Source organism: Chenopodium album, chromosome 6, assembly GCF_948465745.1.
Source record: "Chenopodium album chromosome 6, dcCheAlbu1.1, whole genome shotgun sequence".
Classification (NCBI taxonomy): Eukaryota; Viridiplantae; Streptophyta; class Magnoliopsida; order Caryophyllales; family Amaranthaceae; genus Chenopodium; species Chenopodium album.
This window is the reverse complement of record NC_137839.1, coordinates 1,084,402-1,097,267: the sequence shown is the minus strand read 5'-3', so window position 1 is coordinate 1,097,267 and position 12,866 is coordinate 1,084,402. Positions and strand designations below refer to the sequence as shown.

Genomic DNA, 12,866 nt, shown 5'->3' with positions numbered 1-12,866 from the left:
TATTTATAGTAGAGCAAAGGTTAGTACATGGCTAATATTATAGACTATATTAATAATATTACATACATATTCTTATCTTATCGAATTTATGACCACTAAGATTTGCTAAAAGTGGCATATTCCCGAAATAACAAATTTTGTAGATGTGACAAGTTCGTTGTGGTTGCAAAGTAAACGGAAATGATGGACTAAATAAGGGAATAACACATGCCATTGCCCACATGCAAAAGTAAGATATCAAATCTAATGTATTTTGTCATTTATATCCCATGCACTTTCATCACAACCCTATAATTATGCATAATTTGTTACAATTGTTTATAAATTAAAATATTGATAGTATAAAATGCATGACTCTATGTTTGGTAACGATGTTTAAAAGGAGCGTGTTAGCTGAAACTGATAAGGTGTAAATCACGTTTTTTTATAGGACTTTTGTGATTAATGTGAATATAGCAAAATAGGTAAATTATATTAAATAGAGGGAGTATCGTTTTAGTAGTCATCAGGATATACGAATATATAATTAATAGTGTTTCTCCCACATACAATATGCAAGTATAAGTTGGCCAATTCAAACTCAGAAAATGGGCAAATACAAAAAAAAAAATTAATTCCATAATTGCATACTAGACCAATAATGCGAAATCAGACCATACCGATAAAATAGGTCCAAAACACTGTCCAAGACAGTTATAGAAGACAATTATATTACGGAAAAATATATAGAAGAAAAAAAAAACAATAATAAAAGTATATATTCAATGCCTTTTTAAGTATTCTAATGTAAAAAGATATTCTAATATACAAAAGTCAAATTAGAAAAATATTCTCAACTTATTGAAGAACTAAGTAACCAACAAAATATAATACATGAAGCTGCATAAGTTCCATTCTAAGACCATATGACAATATAAATAGTAAACCACGCAATTTATTAACTAATCACCTTTCTATCACTCCTCCTATGTGGGCAATTATTCTTCACACAAATGTGTTACACTCATACACCCAACATGAACACATAGGTGTAAATCAAAAGATCCATAAAAAGGCAATGCATGTTATGTTTAACAATTGGTTGAAATTCATCCTTGCATTATTAATTTGTCTATTTCAACATAAAATTGGTTGATATTCAATCAAAACTAAACTTTAGCAAATGACTTTTAATGCTAGATTAAGAAATATGTATGGCCAGGCATTATTAGACGGTTGGCATTGGAGGGCTCTTATGGCAACACAAGAATCATGGAATAAATAGAATAAGAGGTAGAAATGCAATGCAATCATATTTGAAAATGATGCTTAGCATATGTCATTATCCTTGGACCAGAGCATTTTGTTTATTACTCATCTTCAAAGCATCAAAATGATAAGGTAAAAAGTTAGATGTGGATTGGGCCTAATCTATATGGATTGACTCTAATGGTTTGAAAGGGACTAGCATTAGCCTATTTCATGGCACATTATTTTTTATACATTTATTTATTACACTTTAAAGTGTGATCGCACACGCTACATGTGGACTTTATGTTTATGCGCGTATACATTTGTCAATCGTATGTTTTAATACTCTATCACTGTGCATACAACTGGTTGTGAAGTGAATGTATGATACGTGCGACTCGTAGAGTAAACATGTTTTATTTTCCCATAAGTTTCTATACTTTATAATTATTTTATTAAGTATTTACATGTAACAAGTCAAGTTCATTTCTATACTTTATAATTATTTTATTAAGTATTTACATGTAACAAGTCAAGTTCATTTCTATACTTTATAATTATTTTATTAAGTATTTACATGTAACAAGTCAAGTTCATGTGATCGTGCGCGCTACATGTGGATTGTATATGCGTCAATGCGTGTATACATGTGTTAGTTGTATGTTATAATACTCTATCACTGTGCATACAACTGGTTGTGAGGTGAATGTATGACAAGTGTGACTTGTAACCTTGTAGGGTTAACATGTTATATTTTCCACAAATTTATATATGTATACTTTATAATTATTTTTATTAAGTATCTATATGTAACGAGTCAAGTTCATACTTTCAATGACAGTTTGAGATGAACGAATGGTTGGATACATGGAACAAATGTATTCAAGGACGAGGCGAGTTTCTTAAAAAAAAAAAAAAATTCTTAGCCCATCTACTCTTTACTAAAATCAGCAATTAATGACAATATGAGAAATCAAGGCTGAATGTAACAGCATCAATCTGAACTTGCTCCTTCAAATTTACATGTTAGAATTGTTCCCCTGGCTAACTTGGCCAAAAAAGGGGCTACCTAAAAAAGACAACCAAATTTTCAACTTTTTATAGAAAATTAAGGTTGAATGTCATAGCTCCCACACCCAAAAAAAAAAAAAAAAAAAAAAAAAAAAAAAAAAAAAAAAAACCGAAAATAACCCCAATTTAACTCTACACATAACACACTTTGTACTATTCAGTTACAATTTCTGTAAGCCCTCCAAAAGCAGGTCCAATATGACCCTGTGGACCACTGCAACACTCCTTCCTGAAGCTCTTGCAACATGCCCCAACCTCCCTCTTTCTCAAACTGCTACACGCGTGCTTGGCAACTGCGTTAGCATGGCATGATCCATGTGACAAAACACGGTGATGGTGGTGATGATGATGTGCTACATGAACATCATGGGATTTTGAGCAATGTTCGTGTTTCGAGTCCATATGCTTGCTGTGCAGTACATCAATAACAGAACTGCACTGTACAGGACTTATCTCATTTGTGTCTAAGGATTTCAGTTTGTTCGCCCCATCATTGACTTCACAACACGAACTCTTCTGTTCAAAATGATGATGTTCATTTACCCCCGAATGGTGATGCTTCTCAGAATCCAAGTGATCATGTTTGATACATGAACCAGCCTGACTTTCAAGCAAGTCAAGGCAATGATCGTCATCAGAACATACATTCCCTTCACAAGTACTTGAGCTATGTGGATCGTTGGACTCACACTCTGATGCGCATTCAGGGGAATGACAGTGTTTCTCATGTGTGTCATGAGCATCTGCAGAATGACAGTGTGTATCATGTTTGTCATGAGCATCTGCATGACAATGCGGTTGATCAGTTGAATGACAGTGTTCATCATGTGTGTCATGAGCATCTGCATGACAATGCGGTTGATCAGTTGAATGACAGTGTTCATCATGTGTGTCATGAGCATCTGCATGACAATGCGGTTGATCAGTTGTTTGACAGCATTCAGATACATGTGCTCCGACAATTGGATTTACATAACTAACGCTGGAATGGGATTTACTGCCGGTAGTCTGACATGCAGTCACGCAATTCTCAGAAGAACATTTAGCAGATTCACAGGACTCAGGATTAGTCATCTGACAAGGATTAGCTAAGTGACTCTGAGAAGAGCATTTTGCAGGCCCACAAGACTTGGTTTCAGTTGCTTGACAAGGAGTAGCCGAGTGACTCTGAGAAGAACATCTTGCAGGACCACATGACTTAGTATTAGCTGTCTGACAAGGAGTAGCCGAGTGACTCTGAGAAGAACATTTTGCTGGACCACATGACTTGGTATTAGTTGTCAGACAAGGGGTAGCCGAGTGACTCTGAGAAGAACATTTTGAAGACCCACATGACTTAGGTTTAGCCGTGTGACAAGGAGTAGCCGAGCAATGAGGCACTGCAGTTTTGGAGCAACATTGCTGACTTGTCTTAGAATGATGGTGTTCTGTCTTATGAGAATGACACGATGAGAACATTCCAAAGCACCGGCTACTGCCATGTGCATGGCCTGATCCCCGTAGGAGAAGCATGCTGTTAAAGATCACAACCAAGCATGTCGCGACATCAGCTAGAACTGCCAGCCAGACAAGTGGATGGCCTGCAATGGCAAAAGCAATGACTCCAGCCTTTGTAATGATAGAGATAAATATGTTTTCAATCACTTTTCTGCGGGTTTTTCTTGCAAGCTTAATAGCTTTCGGTATTTTCCTAATGTCATTTGACATGAGAATCACATGCCCTGTCTCAGTAGCCAATGCTGAGCCTGAAACTCCCATTGAGATACCCACATCTGCAGTAGCTAATGCAGGAGCATCATTAACACCATCGCCTACCATAGCTGTGGGTCCATCTTTCTTGTAGTCCTTTATAATTCTTGCCTTGTCCTCAGGCAGAAGGTCTGCATGAACTGCATCTAAAGTTTTTCCAAGCTGCAATAATCATAGAAACCTCTAGTCAGAAAATTCTATTCATATCTTCACGCTACAAAAGAGATACTCTTACAGTACCTTTCAAGCACTAGAGTAAATAGGCTAGAAAAGGCTAAACTTGGCAAAAGTATCTATAAAGGGTTTAAATCAATCACTACGAAAGTTAGGTCCGGAAATAAACCTGTTCTTGTGCACGCATCGCTGTAGACTGGGTATCTCCAGTGAGCAAAGCAGTCTTTATGCCCATTGATTTCAACTCTCTGATTGCTTCAGCAGCCCCTGATCGACAATCATCTGAGAGACTGAAAGTCCCAATAAGAACTCCTCCAGAGTAAACATAACCACAAGTTCGCGCTTCCTTTATACTATCATCACCATGAACAATATTTGAAGCTAACATTTGGTTATACAAAACAGATTTAAGTCAGACAGTTCATACAAAAATTTACAAAATTATGTGATTAGAAACAATGCTACTTTGTGTATAGTAGCAGCTGCTTACCTACTGTACAGTTGGCCCTTCGGCCTAGCTTCTGGTTTCCAATGTAGATTTCCCTTCCATCAATCTTACCGAAAACCCCTTCTCCTGGAAAATTCTGAAAGTCTTCCACATTTTCAGGCTTCGGTTCAATGCCTTGAGGTCGCCCATAATCAGCAAGTACAGCTGCTATAGGATGGCTGGACTTGCTTTCGATACTTGACACCCTTCAACATTTAATAATTCATCAAATTATATTGTGATCTAACTATATTCTTTCATGCAAAAACTAACAAACCATAGGAAGACGGGGGGTGATAAATCCATGTCAAAGATCGGAAAAAGCTATAAAACACCTACCAGTATACTAGCGTTGTCAGAGTAACACCATCAGCAAGTGAACGAAAGTCTGTCAAGGTGAATTCACCCCTTGTTATAGTTCCAGTCTTATCGAAGGCGATGTGTTTAATTTTGGCAAGAATTTCAAGGTAATCGCCTCCTTTTATCAGAAGCCCTGAAGTAGCTGCTCTAGAAAGTGCACAAAAAGTTGCAACTGGTGTCGAAAGGATAAGTCCGCAAGGACATGCACTCACTAAAACTACCAGTGATAAGTAAAACCAATGCTTCTTATCATGAAGTTTCATTGCAACAGGAACTACCGCTATACCAGCTGATATTAAAACAACAGCTGCAATGCATAGCCAAAAAAAAAAACACACTGAAATCATCGCAAATTTTAAGATGCACCTAGGTGCACCACGCCTATACTTTTGAACAATCAGTAAAAAAATCTGAACAATTGCAAATTTTGAACATGTAGTAAAAACATCTGAACATCGCAAATTTTGAACATTTAGTTAAAAAATCTGAACAATTGCAATGCATCATGCCTATACTTTTGAACATTTAGTAAAAGAAATCTGAACAATCAAGAATTTTGAACATTTAGTTAAAAAATCTGAACATCACAATTTGGAATATTTAGTAAAAAAAATCTGAACAATCGCAATGCACCACGCCTATAATTTTGAACTTTTAGTAAAAAAATATGAACAATAAAATATTTTGAACATTTAGTAAAAAAAATCTGAACAATCGCAACTTTTGAATTATTACGAGTCAGACAAATTTTGAACCGGCTCGTAATAATTCAATAGTTTTGTAATATAAACTGAACATTTAATGTATACAAAATGAACATTTCTTGATAAAATATGAACATTAAAATTGCATGTTTATGTTAATTTTTGTGACGTGTTCATATTCCTTTTACTAAATGTTCATTTTTTGTAAAATGTTCAATTTTTTTTACTAAATAAATAGGTGCACCATGGTGCACATAATACTAATTGCTGAAATCATGCTCGATCCTTTAAAAATATAGTGGTCCGAAATAAAAAGAACCTATCAATTTTGACAGCAATTTCACTCGTCATTCTGATGTTTACAGTAAGGTTATGTTCTCTACAACTTATGGATATTTTTTTTAGCTAAATTCAATTTTTATCACGTAAATTAGTAAACACATGTGACAAACAAGCTGATTAATTAGCCAAAAAAAAAAAACAGTTTATGCAGTATTAATAGTTTTTGGTTTATAAAAATCAGTTTTACTCAGCAAACATATGTTCAGTTCCGTAAAAATCAGCATATAACATCAGAAAAGCAGGATTAACAAACCTGGTGTATAATACTTAGCACATCTATCAATTAGCCTCTGAACACTAGATTTATTGTTTTGCGCTTCTTCTACTAGCTTTGCCATTTTTGCAACTGCACAATCCTCAGCTAAGGCAGTTGTTTTTACGCTGACATAACCTGTTATTTTAATTTGAAATGTTATCAATAGAAAAAACATGTACTCATAAATGTAATTATTTGCTTAATATAAAGTGTAGAGATCCTAGACTATAAGACAAGGGAAGAAACTTACCATTTACATTAACAGTTCCTGCCCAAACTGTAGAATCCTTTTGCTTGGGAACAGGATACGATTCCCCAGTTAAAGTCTTCTCATCAACTTCACAAGTTCCTTCCACAACCACTCCATCAATTGGTATAAGCTCGCCCGACTTAACAGCCAGAACAGTATTCAGCTTAACATCTTTCACATTCACAACTTCTCCTGTTTCTGCTATAGTTGCTTGTTGAGGTGTCATACTCAAAAGTGATGACATAACCGCGGTTGCCTGAGACACGCAAGGAGGGGAGGAAAAAATACATTTATATTGAACTCAGATCATAAGTGCATGAGGTTGACTTAGCATGTTCATACCAATATTTTACTAGGAAATTAACGAAATTTGTAGCCAAAAAAGCATAGCAATTAGAAGCATAATTTTTTCACAAAAAATATATATAATAAGGCGCTTTTGTGTTGAAAATTTAGCTCATAAACTATTATTATTGATGCTTATTTAAACCTTTTTATCCCTCTTACATAACTAATTTGGCTAAAATTGAAAACGACGACATACATGACCTATAAAACACAGGGAATATGCAAAATGAAAACACAAGTACACAACAGAAACGATTACTGAGCAGGAAATGATAAGAGTAGAAACCTTTTGACTAGCCCTTGATTCGAGCCATTCCGCGATGGTGAAAAGAAAAACTATAGTACCAGCTTCTGTATAATCTCTCATCACAAGTGTGCCTACCACTGCCAAAAATCATGTTTAACATTATGTTAAAGTTAAGAGAAAATACCAGTTAATTACTAACACCAAATCAGAAAAAAAGCACAATATTACTTCTCAGCCAGTTGAATAAGTCTGCATTCACTTATCACCAGCATTCTCAATTTAATTTGAAAAGTGATCATTACTTATTAGGACAATAACAGAATCAAACAAAAGCAAACCACTCCGCAATTTAAAGTGCCCCGGGAACTAAGAAGAAGCAGGGTCTGTTCTGTTCAGCTTAATTTCAGTTCAGTTCAGCTCAGCTCTAATCAGTTCAGTTCCTAATTTTCTTTTCTCATAAACAATTCAGTCCAGTTCAGTTCAGTTCAATTGTTTTCAGTAAATCGGAACAGACCCTTACTAGGGTGATAGCGAACTGAATGTGGTACTGTTAGTCTTCTACTACAGCGCGATTTACCATCCTATATCCCTACTGTCAACAAGGATCAGCTCATACAAGTTGTGCAGTACAACATGACTTTCTATGTCAACCAAACGACTACTTAGTTGTTCGTATTAACTAGTATCGAATATCCCTATACAATCGAGGAGGAACATGCATGGTTACTCAAATTTCACAAGCTTGACAGATCAAGTAACCATGCATTACACTAGTGATCCACAAGCAGTAACAACTAGCGATAACAGGTAACAGTGTAGCAAATAATGAAAATAGAATATCTCGACATTAGACAGTACCTGCTATGAGCATAAGAATGTTGACATCGAGGGTAAAATTTTTTATTGCAATTACACCCCTCATGAGAATAGGCCAAACTCCAACAGCAACCGCTGCAACTGCTAGCCATTGGAAAGGGTGGTATACGTACTTCAAAAACGACAGTGAGAGCAACAGTCCTGAAGCAATAACATAAGGGCTAGGCCATTTCCCCCTGTAGCTCGCTTTCCCGATTACTCTCACGTTTGCTTCTAGCCGAGCTTGATTCAAAGCCTTCACTGTCGTAAGATATGTACACAAGTATTATGTTAGAGAACCACCAGGTACTTAAAACTACTTTCCAAGAAACGAGAATGTTTGTAAGAGATAGCGTTGTACTTGGAAAGCAAACTAAAGAATTGTTATCTTGACAGCATATGTTGAGATGAATTTAACAAGATCCCTACATAAAAAATTAAAAAAAAAAAATGGTTTTCCTTGCTATAAATGACAGAAGTATAATGTTTGATGTTTAAGGAGCCACAATGGCCAAATGACGTATAACAAACAAGATTCGATCCAAGTACCATATCCCAAGGGCCCGAAATTTTAACCAACTACGGAGTAAATGAAACAGAGGTACAACATGCTATTGCGATGTGCCACATCATCGCTATGTATCACCATTACGTGTCATCACTTTTAAACGCTTCATATGTGCAACTTTCATATTTAATTTTCCCCTATAATATACGAGTAACTTTTAAGTAATTACACAATAAACTAAAATTTAATTTGTAAGAAATCAATCACATACTAATGATTATTAATTCCTTGGATGAAGCAAGCAATTATACAAAGTAATATTTACAAGTATACTACGCATCTCTTTTTCTATTCCCTTATATTTTTTTCTATTTTATTTTAAACTTAAGGTAATGTTTTCAAGATATTATTAAAGTTTAGGTAAATTTTTCATAATTTTGTATTTAAACAAAACCCGAAATATCGCCCGAGCCACAAACTAGTTCGAGATGAAAATGCGAGACATAACACATTAATTTGTCCTATTGAACTAGGTAGTGCGAAGCTAGTCAGGCAGTCATTCGAAAACATGACAAATTAATGCCCTCCTTTTTAGCTTAATGGAGTCTGTCACGCATCTTCCACATATAACTTTTCTAAGTTGTGAAAAAGTAGTTAACACTAGTAATGGATTAACGGTGTATTATTGCTACTTTATCTATTATTATTGGTTATTACTGTATTAATTTCTTAATCGTTCTTTAATTTCATTATTTTTTTAGATGGTTATCATTATTGATATTATTATTAATTTCTTATATGGTGGTCCAAATAAATGTTACACCATTAAGAATTAAAAGGGTTTTATTTTAGGAGTTCTTATCAAACCAAATTGACATTCTGAATCTTAAGTTCTTAATTACCTTGAACTGAAATACGATTATTAGCATTAAATATGTATAGTGCTCATATCATACTTCCATTAAATTCTATGGAATATTCGTTACCTTTGGACTTTTACACTATTCACAAGTTTTGGTACTCCGTATAATGAATATTTTAAAAAATATATATACAAAATGAATTATGAAAATTCTTGTAGGGCAATTTTCTATAGATTTTTAGCCTACGTTCAGCAACAATTCTATCCCCAATTTTATGCATGAATGCATGATGATAAACGAATATTTTAACATTAACCCACTAATTAACAAGATCATGAGACTATAATAAGTAAAACCTCCTGAATTTTTTAAAAATCAAGGTTAGCTAGAAGCAACCTCTAGTATTAAATCTCAACTACCAACAACATTATTAATTAAATGAATGTGAATTAGGTGTTGTACACTACGGAGTACTACACTTGTACTACTCGTCGAATATCAATAGCAAATTATACCTATTACTACTAACTAAAACTTGGTTTAATAGTAAAGATTGTACTCCGTACTCGTATTTCACAACTTTGAGGTTACATATACAAACTTACAAAGTAGATTTTGGAACTTTATATACTTTCTTCATTTTACTTGTCTCGATCAACCATTTATGAAGATTTTTTGTGGGTATTAAAATATCACATGTATTCATGTTATTTTGCTTCACGTAGTGCAAGAGAATAGGTTGCATTTTTCGTGTCATACATGCATGGGTTGGAACTTGGAAAACGTGACAACAAAATAAATCTAACCCCTCAAAAAAAAAAAAAAAAAAAAAAAAAAAAAAAAAAAAAACCTAAATGATTATTTCACGTGCTCAAAGCCATTAATATCATGCTTGATTTTATTTTGTTTTGGACAAAGAGTACGATTTCCATGTGTTTTATTTTTAATTTCATACTTTCTCAGTTCTGTTAATATTGGAACAAGGAGGAAATTACGCATCCCAAAACACATTTTATATGCTAAATATCTATAATTGTGTAAGAGTAAAAATTATAAAAAGTTGATATTGTGAAAGTATTATATGAGATGAATCTAACAAGATCTCAATTGACTATATTTTGCTTAACGTATAACTCATATTATATGGTCAAACAAAAGTGATGAATAGTGTAAAAAGTTCATTGTTGCAATATTAATAGAACGGAGGAAGTATTAAATTTAACAAGGTAAAATTTTTATAAAAAAAAACAACGCAATTAAAGTTTTACCTATGAGATATTCATGAAAAAAAAAAGTCACAACATCGGTGTTGCGAAAATACAAAACTTCGAATAGTGACCCAATTTAAGATGGCAAACGCCGTGTTAATTTAGTGACAAAGGGAGTAATTCAGCACGGCAAATGCAAATATGATGAGTCCATAATGACTACAAAATGATCACAAATAGAGCATTTAAACCTGAAAAATCTCTGCATCACATCAAGTTTGTTTACAACATGTCCAAATTATAAAAATAAAAATGGGTTTCTTTTTCTTTTTTGGCCTAACCCATTTTTGCTGCTTTTCAAAAGGAAAAGACTAGAAAGATAAGGAAGGGTGGTCAAACAATTTTCTCTTTTTTCCCAATGAAAAAAGCGGTGCACAAAATTGACACATTACTGTTGGCTGTTTTTTGCCATAAGTTAACATTGATTATATTTCCTTTTCAATTTGATTCTCAAAAAAAACTTTGATTTTTTTTTTAATTTTTTTATGCGAATGAACTACAAAGACATTGAAAATTGATTTTGTTATTTTTTACAGCTATCTAAGACGTCGCGTCTTGTGTGACACGGTCTTGTTACGAACTTATATATGTGGCTAGTGGCGGACATTGCTTAACACGTTACCATAAAGTTGATCGTATTTTACGATTTATATACAAGATAAACATTAGCATGCATAATCTTGTTCGATTCAGCAATCAAATCTCCTTTGGAATATATTAAAGCGTATAGGGTTCGTTTGACATCGCTGTGATTTTCTGTTTTTTGGTTTTTTTGTTTTTTAAAAGTATATTATATATGTCATATATTGAACCAAAAATTATTTAGATTTATTAAAATCATGATAATTTTGAAAACTGACAACAGAAAAGTGGAAACACCTTTTTTCTTCTTTCCTGTTTTTGATTTTTAGTTTTAAAAAAAAAAAGAAACTGAAAACAAAAAATGATGTCATACATAACTTTGTAACAATTTTTTAGAAAAATTAATTCAAAAAATAGTCTTTATAACTTTTTTAAACAGCCAAAATAATTATTATTGCGAGACTGTATCATACATATTCTTAGTTTCTTACACATTATGGTAAGAATTTGTAAAGAGGAAAAATGCCAAAACAAATTAATGAGAACAGCTACTAAAAAGATCATCAAATTACATTACTACTCTTTCTTGTTACGTAACAAGTGTCCATTTTCTCATTTCTCAATTATGAATATTTTCATCTACCCCAAAACTCGAGTTCAATTCTACTCGGCTCGGTTCATTTACACCCCTAATTTAACAATTCGATGTTTACGAAAAGAAGAGAGAGAGATAGAGAGCGAACATACCAATTTGATGTTGAGAGATAAGGAGGGTATCATGCACAACAATGACAGTTCTAGAAGGAACAATCACTGAAACTTCAACTACTCCTTCAAGTGGTTTCAGTATTTTCTCTATTAATGGAACTTCTGATGAACAGCATAATCCCAACACATCAAAATAGCTTTTTTCTATATTACTTCCTTTTTTTTCTTTCTTTACATCACTTTTTTCTCCTCCCTTTGAAGTTTTATCCATTCTTTGCTGCAAAAACAAGTTTATTTTGTATTTTTTTTAAGCCTGCACAACAATTAAAAATGACATGTTAACCACATAAATTCATAGAATTTTCTTCTTTTTTCTTTTTTTTTTTTTTTTGGGGGGGGGGTTAAGAAATCACATGGAAAAAGTTTTTTTTTTTTTTTTTTTTGGAATACACTTTAAAAGATATCTCTAAGGAATATGTGCTCAAGATATAGTGAATGTTAGCTAGCTTAGTTGGTTAAAGTGCTGGAGGGTTATACCCAAAATCCGAGATCAAATCTCGGGAAGAGAAGTGGCATTTGAGTTTCAAAACCCCATGTGAAAAGGAAAAACCCAACAAGAAGTAAGGGAAGGAGATCAAAGCAATAAAGAACAAGGAGAAAAAGAAAAACTAACCAAACTAGGAATAACTCCTATGAATTAAAATGAGGTGAAATTTGGACCAACCTTGATTAAGAAGGATGAGAATCATATAATATGAATGTATTTATAAAGAGGTGTGAATTAATGAGGAGAGAAGAAGATGGAAAAAACAGAGGAAAGCAGGGAACGTTTATAAAAGGGCATAAGAAAATGTGAGATGGCGA

General features: G+C 33.5%; 1 protein-coding gene across 2 annotated transcripts; it reads right to left on the bottom strand.

Annotated features, from left to right (window-relative positions):
* Nucleotides 1-2,184: 2,184 nt before the first annotated feature.
* LOC145635509 (cadmium/zinc-transporting ATPase HMA3-like) lies at nt 2,185-12,866 on the bottom strand. Of its 2 annotated transcripts, none has more exons than XM_081686802.1 (10): nt 12,727-12,866; nt 12,042-12,315; nt 8,077-8,334; nt 7,258-7,355; nt 6,624-6,879; nt 6,371-6,508; nt 5,051-5,378; nt 4,715-4,917; nt 4,394-4,605; nt 2,185-4,212 (listed from the first exon to the last, which is right to left on the bottom strand). In XM_081686802.1, the coding sequence occupies exons 2-10, from the start codon at nt 12,271-12,273 to the stop codon at nt 2,455-2,457; spliced, it is 3,483 nt and encodes a 1,160-aa protein (XP_081542928.1). In that variant the 5' UTR covers nt 12,274-12,315; nt 12,727-12,866; the 3' UTR covers nt 2,185-2,454. The 2 variants fall into 2 exon arrangements, with proteins under 2 accessions (XP_081542928.1, XP_081542929.1); XM_081686803.1 differs by having other exon boundaries at nt 5,051-5,282.

Coding starts and splice junctions, on each gene's coding strand:
- LOC145635509 (XM_081686802.1), bottom strand. CDS start 12,273: ATGGATAAAACTTCAAAGGGAGGAGAAAAAAGTGATGTAAAGAAAGAA. Junction 6,509..6,623: donor AGGAACTGTTAATGTAAATG/GTAAGTTTCTTC, acceptor TTAAAATAACAG/GTTATGTCAGCGTAAAAACA. Junction 4,213..4,393: donor CGATGCGTGCACAAGAACAG/GTTTATTTCCGG, acceptor TGATTATTGCAG/CTTGGAAAAACTTTAGATGC.